Source organism: Podarcis gaigeae (assembly GCF_964106915.1).
Source record: "Podarcis gaigeae genome assembly, chromosome: 12".
Classification (NCBI taxonomy): Eukaryota; Metazoa; Chordata; class Lepidosauria; order Squamata; family Lacertidae; genus Podarcis; species Podarcis gaigeae.
The window spans coordinates 26963297-26976478 of NC_139688.1; the positions used below are offsets into that span (position 1 = coordinate 26963297).

The 13182-nt window shown below is 39.3% G+C and overlaps 1 protein-coding gene and 1 long non-coding RNA gene across 7 annotated transcripts in view; one reads left to right on the plus strand and one right to left on the minus strand.

Annotated features, from left to right (window-relative positions):
• CDK14 (cyclin dependent kinase 14) overlaps positions 1 to 13182 on the plus strand; it is a 229515-nt gene that overhangs the window by 156504 nt on the left and 59829 nt on the right. For all 6 annotated transcript variants that reach the window (XR_014556593.1, XM_083705044.1, XM_083705046.1 and 3 more), the window contains one exon: positions 11090 to 11229. Coding sequence is in view for 5 of the 6 variants with exons in the window: in XM_083705044.1 (XP_083561170.1) it covers positions 11090 to 11229 (140 nt within the window). In the remaining variant the exon portion in view is untranslated. The remainder of the gene's footprint in view (positions 1 to 11089; positions 11230 to 13182) is intronic.
• LOC310828089 overlaps positions 9685 to 13182 on the minus strand; it is a 249367-nt gene continuing 245869 nt past the window's right edge. The window contains exon 11 of the long non-coding RNA XR_014556633.1: positions 9685 to 10520. This is a non-coding gene — a long non-coding RNA (uncharacterized lncRNA). The remainder of the gene's footprint in view (positions 10521 to 13182) is intronic.

Here is a 13182-nt window from a genome sequence, read left to right on the forward strand (position 1 = left end):
GTGGCAATGGGGGCCTGGAGTGCTTTTTTAATTGCCTATGTTGATTTGGTAGCTGTATCCCTTTCTGGAAGCCAGATACCTGGCTATTGTGGATTGGTTAGTTACCTTCAAACTGGATTACTGCAGATAGGGACGCGGGTGGCGCTGTGATCTAAACCACTGAGCCTCTTGGGCTTGCCAATCGGAAGGTTGGCGGTTCGAATCCCTGCAACGGAGTAAGCTCCCATTGCTCTGTCCCAGCTCCTGCCAGCCTAGCAGTTCAAAAGCATGCCAGTGCAAGTAGATATAGGTACTGCTGTGGCAGGAAGGCAAATGGTGTTTCCATGCGCTCTTTCTGTCACGGTGTTCCGTTGTGCCAGAAGCGGTTAAGTCATGCTGGCCAAATGGCCCGGAAAGTTGTCTGTGGACAAACACCAGCTCCCTTGGCCTGAAAGCGAGATGAGCGCCGCAACCCCATAGTCGCCTTTGACTGGACTTAACTATCCAGGGGTCCTTTACCTTTACCTTTTACTGCAATGGCTTTTGGCGACTGTGAGAGACCGCAGTGGAGATGTGGGGTACTACAACCTGCACTATGGAAGCACATTGAACTGTCCTGGTAGTGAGCACAAGCTACTGACACAATGCATTGGCACTCCACCACTGCTTCCCAGCACTTAAAGATAATAACGTGAAGTTCTCTCCTCCTCTGCTGCCACACTGTGACAGTCAGCACCAACTGGTTGCCGCCACTGGTGTCCAATGACATTGCCAATTGTCCTTGAGATTTTTGAAGAGTATTTTGTTGTAGCATGTTAATGCTTGGCTTTTTTTTTTTTGTATACTCTATTGCCAGATGTCACAGGGCCTTGCTAGCTAGTGAGCAGCCTGCAAATCTTAAATAAAATTGTATAAATAGCCTAGTCTCAACCCAATATACCGTACTTCTCACTATACCATGTTCCATTACAACTCCTAAAATTACTGCAACCTATTGAGTTTGCCCATCTATGCCATGTAGGCTGCAAGGCATGCTTCTTACTGGAGCTGAAATAAGAATGCCTTCTGGACACAGTAGAGTAGCTGTTTTTTGTGACCACGGATATGATGATAAGACTTCCATGTTGCTAACAGCTTTGAAACTTTGGGATAGATGATACAAATCAAATGAAGTGCCATGTATGTTAAATAAAGAATGTGAAGTAATAAGGAATACTCCTATTTTTCTATATCATTAAACTTTCCTCATTAGCCTGACTTGATAGTAAATAAAAGAAATAAAAAAGATTAATGTGGCAGGGACAAGAACCCCCTTCCAAGTGTGACAGACCTAAATCCCCTGCTGGATAGATTTGTAGCTAACAATGATGAATGCTCACTGGCTGCAGTGACTGCAGAGGTTCACCCTTTTAGGGCAGAAGCTCTTGCTGGAGTTGCTGAACACACACACCAGTTCTTATTTACATTATAATGAAATTAAGAGTTTTCAAGTTCTGTATGTTAAGAAAGGAGACAGGGAATGAGATTTATGAGTTCTAATGTTTCTTTAGTAAGAGCAGAGCTGATTTTAAAGATGAAAACCTGGACAGCTCGTAACGGCAGCCACACTTTCATTTAGAGTGATTTAATAGGATAACTTTGCTAGAGACACAGCGTTTTCACCAGTAAGAAATTTAAAATCCAATGTTCTCCTTTAGTTTCTTTTGAAGACCAACAATTGAAGTTACTGAAGAGCAAATGTGTGTGCATTGGAAGGGGGGGGGGGGGATCTGCAGTGAATGATGTGCTAAGACTATTTCAGATATTCCTGTGGAGTTTTTATTTCCCCCTTTTTTGCTCCAGTCACTGAGGAAATAAATATGTGAAGAAAGTGCACTATGGAATGGTAACTGCAGTGCTATTTCCCCCCCTTTTATCATGCCCAAGATTGAGTGAAGTTGATAGAAATTCACCATGCCTTCTTTAAAAAGCATAACAAAAAGGCATTCTTCCTTTAAGAGTCAGACTGTAAAAGGTGATTTTCTTTTACTCAGTTTAGTTTAAGCCTGTAAAAAGCATTAACTGAAAAATCTGATATATTTGTTAGGGCATTTATTGCATTAGTAACATATATTTTAAATTCTCAGTGAAAGGTTTATAGAGAACATAAACCTTGAAGAGTTTTTGCTCAGGATTAAAGATTCATTCTCTCTTTACTGGAGAAATAATAGCCTATAAAATGATGTGTTTAGTAATTATTTTAGCTCTGTTTATTTTTTAAAGCTGTTCTATTCAGTTTGCTGTGATGGACAAAGGAGGACTTTAAAGCCCTCTCCAGGTTAGAAGATATGTACCCTTTAATGCCTGTTTGTTTGTTTGTTTTACATATATATATATATATATATATATATATATATATATATGCAGGTTTTGGTGTCCTCGGGTGTCTTCCCGTGTAAAAGTTGGGGTGTCTAGGCGACGTTTCGACGAGGTCTCACTCGTCATCTTCAGGCTGGTGCTTTCGGCTTCTTGTTACTGGAACAGAGCGGGATCTCAATGTTTGAGTTCCTATAAATACTGTAGAGGGGGTGTGGTGTCTAGCCTCCAATGTTCTGGGCAGAGAGGAAGTTCCCAGGCTAGTGTGCCTTTTCTTCTTTTGTTCCTTAATTACTTGAGAGATACCTTGAGTGATTTCTTGAGTGATATCCTGAGTACCACTTAGGTGGGTCATTAGGTGTGGATTAGTTGCTAAAGTCTTTGTGTCTTGACCTCTTGAACTTTGTGAAGAGTTTTCCTGAGAAGATGGCTGTATTGCAGAATCCATCTCTTCACACGTACCAAACTCCTTCCAGTTCATAGAAACAATAAAGAAGCAAAACCTACATCCTAATGACCTACTTGTGAGCTTCGATGTTGTATCTCTCTTCACACAAGTGCCCATTAATGAAGCCTTGACAGCTATTCAAAACAAATACAATCCCCCCGAATACATCTTGGACCTGACCAACCACTGCCTAACCAACACGTACTTCATCCACAATGGACAAAGATACAAACAGATAGAAGGAGCACCTATGGGATCACCCCTCTCACCGGTCATCGCAAACCTGTACATGGAACACTTTGAAACCAATGCTTTAGACAAGTCAGAACACAAACCCAAACTTTGGCTCAGATATGTTGACGACACCTTTGTAATTTGGCCACACGGGAAGGAAAAACTGGATAGCTTCCTCACACATCTCAACAACTTACACCCCAAAATACAATTCACTATGGAAATAGAAGCCAACAACCAACTTCCCTTCCTTGACGTCCTAATCTACAAAAAACCTGATGGCTCCCTAGGACACACTATCTACCGGAAAAAAAACACACACCAACCGCTACTTACATGCACAATCACACCACCACCCTGCACAAATAAACTCCGTAGCCAAGACTCTCATCTCCAGAACCAAACGCCTGGCTGACAAAGACCACTTGACAACTGAGTTACAGAATCTCTCAAATGTGTTAATTGCCAATGGATACCAGCAAAACAGGATTACGAAGCTAATCCAAAAGGAAACACCCCCCAAAAACCAAGACACAGAAGAAAACAATGGCATGGCCCTCCTTCCTTATATCAAGGGCACTACAGATAAAATTAGCAAAATCCTCCATAAACACAATATCAAAACAGCCTTTTGCACCAACCAAAAAATAGCCAATATCCTCAGAAACCCCAAGGATAAAATCCAGTTGGAAAACCAAGGGATCTATGAAATACCCTGCAAAGTCTGCCCAGCCACGTACATTGGACAAACAAACAGACGAATAAATGCACGTATCGCAGAACACAAGAATGCCGTCAAAAAAGAAGAAAAAACTTCCTCTCTTTTCCAACACATGAAAGAAACAGGACACGAAATTAATTTTGCAGATTCCAAATTGCTCTTTAACACGGAACATCACCACAAGAGAATAATCATGGAAGCCATCGAGATAGAGAAACACCCTCACAACATGAACAAGCGTGACGACACATCCCGCTTGCCAGACATCTGGAAATTAGCCCTCCCCACAAAAACTGACACCAGATCCAGAGGCACACAGAACGCCAACACCAATCAACCACACCAGACCCAAACCCAGACCCTCTCCACAGATGAATTACTGACACCATCCAGTAGCCAATCCATGGTGGCACCTCCGGATGCTGCACCCCCCTGCAATCCCTACACAGATCTGGCTGACACAAGCCACAAAACCACAGCTCGCCCCTATACACGAAGCCAAGCCAAAGCACAACTAAGTGCAATACAGCCATCTTCTCAGGAAAACTCTTCACAAAGTTCAAGAGGTCAAGACACAAAGACTTTAGCAACTAATCCACACCTAATGACCCACCTAAGTGGTACTCAGGATATCACTCAATAAATCACTCAAGGTATCTCTCAAGTAATTAAGGAACAAAAGAAGAAAAGGCACACTAGCCTGGGAACTTCCTCTCTGCCCAGAACATTGGAGGCTAGACACCACACCCCCTCTACAGTATTTATAGGAACTCAAACATTGAGATCCCGCTCTGTTCCAGTAACAAGAAGCCGAAAGCACCAGCCTGAAGATGACGAGTGAGACCTCGTCGAAACGTCGCCTAGACACCCCAACTTTTACACGGGAAGACACCCGAGGACACCAAAACCTGCATATATATATATATATATATATATATATATATATATATATATATATATAATTTGTATTTGAAAAGAGCAGCTTCTAATTAAGAGAAGCCACAGTTGTAGTGTTCCATTTAAATTATGTTCATAGCTAGCCTGCAACCTTCAGACACACTACAAATCTTGCACATTAAAAAAAAATCCGTAATGGTGTAAGTAATCTTTCCCCCCTCATATGCTATAATGAATAATATTAGAAGAACTGGATTGCTGAAAGAATTAAGATAACTGACTGACTGGTGTGCAAATTGAAAGGAAGTCATTGTTGAAATCTTTCTAGATCCCAAAGTAGTGAGGGGTTGGAGTATGCTATAATTAAAATATCTTGAAAAACACATTTTTCTCTCACATATATTTTTTTAATGTAAAATTTGAAATGGCATTGTTCTCACAGTCCAAATCCTTAAATGTGAACTATGTCCCTTCTTTAAGCTTTGACAAATACCACCATATTTTTGTGCTTCACAGTTCCAGTTTACACAATAAAGGCTATTCAGAAAGCATCAGGAGGAAGAGCAGCAAAATTGTGACAAATATTGACAAGAGACAAGAAGAGGATATTAGTTCCCTAGCACTTTGATTTAATACATGGTTGCTTGATGTCAGAGGCTTATTTCCATATGATAGATTTTTGATTTATAGGCAACAAGAATTGTATATTTTACTATGGTGTTCATTATTATTTAATCACTTGCATCTACTCAAAATAGTCTATGCTCAGTGGCCAACATGATGAAACAAGCTCCTTAAGATCATGTACCAGGAAAGGTACAACAACTATCAAGAACATCATTGAACGTTACTTTTTAAAGTGTTGTGGACTTTACACACACACACAAAATTATACATTACAAATACTTAAAACATGTGCTGAGAATCTTCCATAAGAACAAAAGGAAAGCTTTGCTGAATCTTACCAAAGTCCAGTGTCCTCTCCACAGTGGCCAGTCAGAAGCCACTCCCAGTTGCTTAGAGCATGGGGCTGATAACGCCATGATTGCAGTTTGATTCTCATATGGGCCAGCTACATATTCCTGCATTGCAAGGGATTGAACTCAGTGATCCTTGGGATCCCTTCCAACTCTACAACTCTACAATTCTATGATTCAATTAAGCCCTAAAGGAAGCCCACAAGGAAGAAATGGGGGCAATATCTCATTCTCCATTTTATTCCTGAGCAACTGTTATTCAGAAGCATGCTGCTGCTGATCCTGGAAGTAGTATGTATATAACCTTATCCTCCATGACTAATCCTCTTTTACAGGCATCTAAGATACTGACCATCACCACATTTTATAGTAGCAAAGTCCTAACTACATGCTATGTGAAGTAGTATGTCCTTCTGTATGTTCTGAATCTCACAATGGTCATTAGTTTATCCCAGGTTCTAGTATAATGAGAGAAGAAGAATAGCACATCTCTAGTCACTTTCTCCCACTGATAATTTTATAAATCTCCTTCATATCCCCTTTTCCTTGTGGGGCCACAATACAAAATTGGATAAGTCTTTAAGTTGTGAGTAAATTCTTTAAAAATGTGAAATACTTATTAAATAACTCCATACCAGTAACATTTACTGTTTACACTAACATAGTTAAAATACTGTGGGCTCAGAGCATCTAATAGATCAACAGAGCATTATAGTTTTATTTACTACAACTTAAACCGCTTCATAACAGTATCTCAAGGGCATTCTAAACTGATTTTATAATAAAAATAAACTATGGTACTAATACTGGCCCAATACATTTTGGCACCTGAGGCAAACCACAAAATTGTGCCCCTTCCCAGGAAGAAGGGGTGAGTGAATACATCAGAAACAAGGGGGAATAAAAATTTACAGGAGACCAGCAGCTCCTATTTTCCAAGAGGCCATTGTAGGCATGAGGAGATTTGACCACCTGTGGTAGCAGCAGCAGTGGGTGATACATTCCTTGGAGGCTGGCTCTGCTGCCCCTGTGGATCCTCACCTTGCCTCATGGGTATTCCCTGTATGGTACAATAGTTGAAGAGCTGTACCACATGGTTTCTGTTTCTGCTTGAGTAAGATACTCAAAATCTTAATGGTAAAGTAGACTCTTCTTCCTAAATGCTGGAAGCAAGAGATTTTCTGAACAGGACATTGGTTGTTGTGGTAAGATGGAGATGGCTACCCTGTGGCCCTTCATCTTCTCTTGTCATTGGCCCTCCTGGCTGGGACTCATTAGAGTCGAACAATATTTGGAGTATCATAGGGTAGCACCACCTCTGGTAAGAGAACCTTTTCTTCCTAGAAACTTCTGCCACTGCTTTCTAGTTTGGACTAGTCATTTTATTTCAGTGGAGCTATGCATAGTGTACTCTTTCTGGTGGCATAATTTTACAGATTTTAGATCTTTACCTTGATGCATTCAAATTGTGCTGATACTCTAAATAGAAAACCGTTGAAGACTAAAATTCTTGGAATTGAGTATATTAGCTGGTTGCCATTCAAGTCTTCCCATTGGTATAGCTACCTTTTTGTCTCAAGCAGGAATAATGCCAAACTAAGGAAATTTTAAAGTCAGACATAGTGATATTTTGTAATTGAACAACCAGTATTTAAAAGTGTTGCTCTGAGTTTCACCAGCAAAGGAGTGGGTTGTAGTACTTGTTGAATCAGAAAATGCTGGCATATTGTGGGTAACCTTCAGTAGTGCTCTCCTGATTTGCTGTCAAAAATATATACAGGATTAATCTTTGTTTTTTTAATCAGGCCTTGATTTTGAAAGTGAACTTGACCTCTGTCCCTCATTTAATTTAACCAGCAAAGCACCATAAGTTCAGAGGTTCAGTGCACATGCCCATATCTTTTTTTCCCTTTGAGGGCTTCAGTAATCCTAGTCATGTTCAGCTTGACCAAGAATTGACCCTCTTTGCAATAGGAAGAAACCCAGTGTGCTCTCTATGAAATTAAATCAAATGCTTGTGATCAAGAGTTTTGTAAGTGGGGGGGGGGGGGAGTAATGCAATAATAAGCCAACAGCTTATGTGATTTGCAAATTGTGTTAAGGAACAGTTGCAGTTAACTTCCAATTGAGCCAAACATGCTCTTAAGACATTTTAAATGGTATTGGTCATTTTTCAGATACCTGCAGATTAGGTTGTTCTAAAGATCATTCCAGTAGTGCTAATTACATTATTGAATGGTCACAACTGTAGTAAGTACTTGATTGTACTCATCTGTAAAAGCACTCCATTGCAATTATGCTATCATGGCCAACCACTATTGCTTTCTAATTAGTGCGGAAGCAAGTGAAGCATCAGCATTGAAGCTTACTGTATCACACATACCAGTATAGACTGCTGAGAAATGAAACATGCTGCAGTGCCTTAGACACACAATTATATTCTATTAAATTCTACTCTGACACCAAGTAGAGCAAGGTGCATGTTAGATTCAGTAGCTAGTTTCTTTGGTGGTTTGTCAGTTTATGTATAGAGACTAAGATTAAATATTGTTTGTCTTTGATAAAGGACTGCTGCCTGACTTCTAGTAGGTAAATTGTTGGGTACATCTTAAAGATATTTGAGACAAACTATGGATGCATATAATATAATTGTTTTCTCAGAAGAAAATACAAGTTGTGAAATATGAGTTGAGAAGTCTTAGGTGGGAAAAGGTGTTTAACCCTTTCTGGACATTTACCTAGTTCCTCCCCCCCCCCCAAAAAAATGGTTCTTCCATTACAGAGTTTCAGATGCATATTTGCTTGCATTTAGAACACTGATGTGGGCAGCAGATGGAATAGCTTGAAGGTGAGAAGCATTTGGAGCTAAAATATAGTCACCTTGGAAAGGGTTAAGTATTTTTTAGATTAGATTTTTTTACTGTTTTTAATGTTTGTTGTACTGGATATCATTCTCTGGTGCTGGTTTTATTCTGTGTTAGATTTTAGTTTCCTTCTGTATTTTATATTTTATATTTTTGTGAACCACCCAGAGGACTTTTACCATTGAGTGGTATATAAATATTAGAAAGAAAGAAATAGCAACAAGTATGCCTTATTGCTGCATCTCTGCAGGATGGGTGACATTTGGCTTGACAGAAATACATGTGAAAAGGATATAGGAATATTAATAGATTACAAGTTAAATATGAGTTAGCAGTGTGATGGATTACAGCCCTCATCATCCCTGACTATGGTTGGAGTTGATGGTAGTTGTAGTTCAACAACATCTGGAGGGCATCACATTGATTACACTGACATGTATATACCAGAGTCAATTTTTTGCTGTTGCTCTACAGCAGCCTTTCTGAACCTTGGGAGATGTTGTTGGACTACAACTCCCATCATTCCTGGTCATTTGTCAGGTAGGATGGAAATTGTAGTTCAAGAACATCTGAGGACACAAAGTTGAGAGAGGCAGCTCTAGAGGGTAAGACCCAAACCAACAGGTTCAAAATACAATAAATGCATTTTTGAATAATACTGTTGTTGTTGAATAAACATTAAGAACCTTCTGACAGTGTGAGCTGTTCATCAGTGGAATTGACGCCTTTGAAGTTTGTATACTCTCCTTTATTAGAGACTTTTAAGCACAAGCTGAATGCTGCTTGTTCAGAGTGCTATAGCAATGGTTTCCCTGCATTGGCCAGGGGCTGGACTACTAGAGGAACTTAGAAGTCCCTTCCAGTTCTATGATGCGATGAATCAATTTCCCCCCTGATTCCACTCCCCTGTGGTTGACTTTCCTTTAGTATGCATAAAAGATCTGCTCATTTGAAATACACATTTTATCCTTTCTATATCCATTCTGTGACAGAAGCATTACTGGTGGGAAGAAATTTGAAGACTAATCTTTTAATAAAAATGTAATTGTTTTATTTCAGCAATGAACACCTAATAGCTCTTGTTGAAAATCAGATAACTTCTGCATATAGCTTTACTAACTTATATTTGGAAATATACTTTGGTGCTTTAAAGCCATGCAGTTGAATTTGAGATGGGTGTTTGGCTTAATCCTACAAGGATACTGTGCCAAGTTACTTAGATTTATATTATAATTATTTTATGAGCCCATATACGTGGACATTTGAATATGCTTTTCTCTACCTTTGTCTGCCAACTGTGTCTTTGTGAGCAATCTATGTACTGACATTTACTAGTGCCCTTCACTCTGAAGTGTTTTCTTGTAAATGTCAAGAATAGCTGAATGGAACCATTCCCACCATTTGAATACAAATTCTTGCAGAACTGGAGTCTAGTTGGTAGGTGACACTGTGGCCTGTGTTTGTATTTCAAACTGAAAATGCAGAAAAGAATAGCAGTTGATTTTGAAAAACTGTATATGTCCTCTGCAACAATTCAGTTAAACTCAGTGGCACTTAATTTGTGAATAAATATTTACAGGACCAACCTATAAATAAATTGCATTGAGATCCCATTGAAATCGACATGAAAGCTGATTATTATCCCATTTATTTTGGTGGGAACTAAGTACAATAACGTAGCCAGATTCCAACATACAGATACAGAAACTCATGGCTTGACTGTACCTACATAGAAATACCAACAGATTCAAGAGCAGGCTAACAAAATGTCAGTCTGTGTCGTAAAAACAAAAACAAAAGCCTATCTCAGTCTAAAACCAATCTCATAAGAAAACTAAAATTATTTCTTGCCACATCAAGTGCAAATAGACTTACTTGAAAAGGTATTCCACAGTTTTTCAAAATTAATGTTTATTTCACAATTTGAGGGATCAAGAGGTATGAACCTATTTTATCTGTTTCAGAGTACTGTGTTCCATAGGGTGAGCTCCCATCACTTCATTGGTGGCCATAAATCAGTAGGCATCCCTCGCTTCAGGGGAAATCTGGAGCAAACAGAATGGACAGTTGGCAGGGTTTTGATGTGTTATGCTTTGGGAAAACATGATGATAGAAGAATTGGAGGGGGGGTCTGTAAAGGTTAGGGCATTTATATGCTTTCCCCTCCATTCACCAAGAAAGCACAGATGATGAGATGCCCTTCCTTTTGCAGTCAGGGTCTTCCACAAAGATTTCTGCTTAGAAATGTGAGATGTTGGGTGGGGAATGTTGAGAGGACACTGAATTTCTACAGTAACTGTAGCAGAGAGGTGAAGGTCCTTGGCTTTGTAGCATCTTGAAAGGCAAGGAGCCACTGTCTCTGCATTCTTCAAAAATGTCTGCTAACAACTAAAAGGACAGTAACTAAAGTGAAACGATAAATTTTAATGTTTATAACTACTGCCAATGGCTGTGAATAAGCCATGTAAGTTACAGCGGTGGAATTTGGCTAGCTACATGGACCTGGCTCTATATTTCTGCTTTCCTTGATATCGTTATATATGGCATAACCAGTGAGAGTAGTTTCTCTTCTTTTATTTGTTGTCTCACTAATTTTTCTCTGCTTATGTTTAAGGCTAAGCTATGTGAATCATGCAGAGGATCTGGCCTCCAAATTACTCCAGTGTTTCCCAAAGAACAGATTGTCAGCACAGGCAGCTCTCAGCCATGAGTATTTCAGTGACCTGCCCCCACGGCTATGGGAACTAACTGACAGTGAGTATAACAAAACATCCACATAGAATAAAGGCAAGGAAATGTGTGTGTGTGTGTGTGTGAGAGTGAGAGAGAGAGAGAGAGAGAGAGAGAGAGAGAGAGAGATTCTACAGTTCAAATTCCATACTTTGCTTGACACAGGAAAAATGGACTCTCCCTTGCTATCTCTACTGTGCAGTATGTAGCTATCTATCTTTGTATTTGATTATATGTGCAGTAAAGAGAATTATTTGAAATGCCATAAAGGAAGGAAGGGAGAGGGAAATATAATTTACATATTTAGTGCTTTTTACTTCATAATATGCACCACTTTTTAACATGCTGCAGTTCACGGGACAATAATCCAGTGATATTCTCAAACATTATATATGCCAAAATAATAACAATTTTAAAAAGATTTTTGCATTTAAAAGACTGAAGAACACAAAGCACACAATTGATTAATGTGCAGGATTTAAACATATGAAAGATAAACTTGACTTCATTTTCTTATAGCTTGAGGATGCTTTCAACATTCAAACACTGTCCTTTGTTTTTTCATTTTAAACAAAATGTATTAATGTTATTATAAGTAATATGGTCCCAACAAGATGCTGCCAATTTTCTTTTTAACTAGCAAGGATTTTTTATTGACTTTTGTGTTCTTAAAAAGTCATTGCAGCACATTCAGGCAGGGATGAGGTGGCAGGGATAATTTTACCAATACAAAATTGGTGTAAATCAATTTCACTTTCAGGTGATACTCATTTCTGCCAGCACAATAAACAAAAATGCTCTTGAGGACGCACCTTTTTAACTGGTCACGTTTGCTTAGTGAGTTACGTTTCTCTTTCAACCCCATTGCACTATACTATCTGGATTTCTCAGGCCCATTTGGAGAAATAACGAGGCTTGTTCAGACCTGTTAGATATGTGAGAGCCTGAGTGGGGGAATGGGGGACATTTCCCCACGAAGCCTCTTTGTTCTCCCCCCCCAAAAAAGGGAAAAATGTTGGACTATGAAATGTGAAAGGGTAGATAAGCTTGTTTCAGTCTGGGTAAAACTTCAGTTTTTAGAAGTACATGATAAATATGATGACAAATATGAAAAAGTAGAAACTGGTAGTCATAGCTCAGGAAATCAGACTGATTAAATTTTATGTAGTACTCACTGAGTCTTGGTCCCTTCCCCCAATTTTCCAACTCTGTTAATGGAAATGAGTGCTTAACATTGTGGAGGACTGAAAGAAACATGGGTGGTATTCGGTGCTAGTCCTACTCATAGTAGACCTACTGAAGCTAGTAGACTTTACCAGCTTAGGTTCACTAACTTCAATGAGTAGGACTTAGTTGAATAGAATACATACTAATTTTCTCCTTTTTTACTGTAATGCTGATGGTTTCTCCTGCTTTTATTGCTTTTGCCTGCTCATAAACTGACAGAATGCTAGGTTCCTTTAATAATAATAATAAATAATAATAATAATAATAATAAATTATTTATACCCCACCCATCTGGCTGAGCTTCCCCAGCCACTCTGGGTGGCTCACAATCAAGTGTTAAAAACAATACAGGGTTAAATATTAAAAACCTCCCTAAACAGGGCCGTCTTTTAAAAATAGGATAGCTGCTTATTTCCTTCACATCTGAAGGGAGGGTGTTCCACAGGGTGGGTGCCACTACCGAGAAGGCCCTCAGTCTGGTTCCCTGTAACCTCGCAATGAGGGAACCGCCAGAAGGCCCTCGGCGCTGAATGAGGGTGGAGACGCTGTCCCATTAAACTTTAATTAGTTTAATGTAAATGCCCAATGCGCTTCCATCGTCACAAGTCCCACTACAGCAGAGCATTTCGCGCAGCAGTTTAAGAAGGGCAGGAGAGGCAGTATCTTTTCAAAGAGGAGTCTTGGAGCATGCGGTTTGGAACTCAAAGATAAGGTTTGTTTACAAAACAAAAAAAAAACCGGCGACGAACC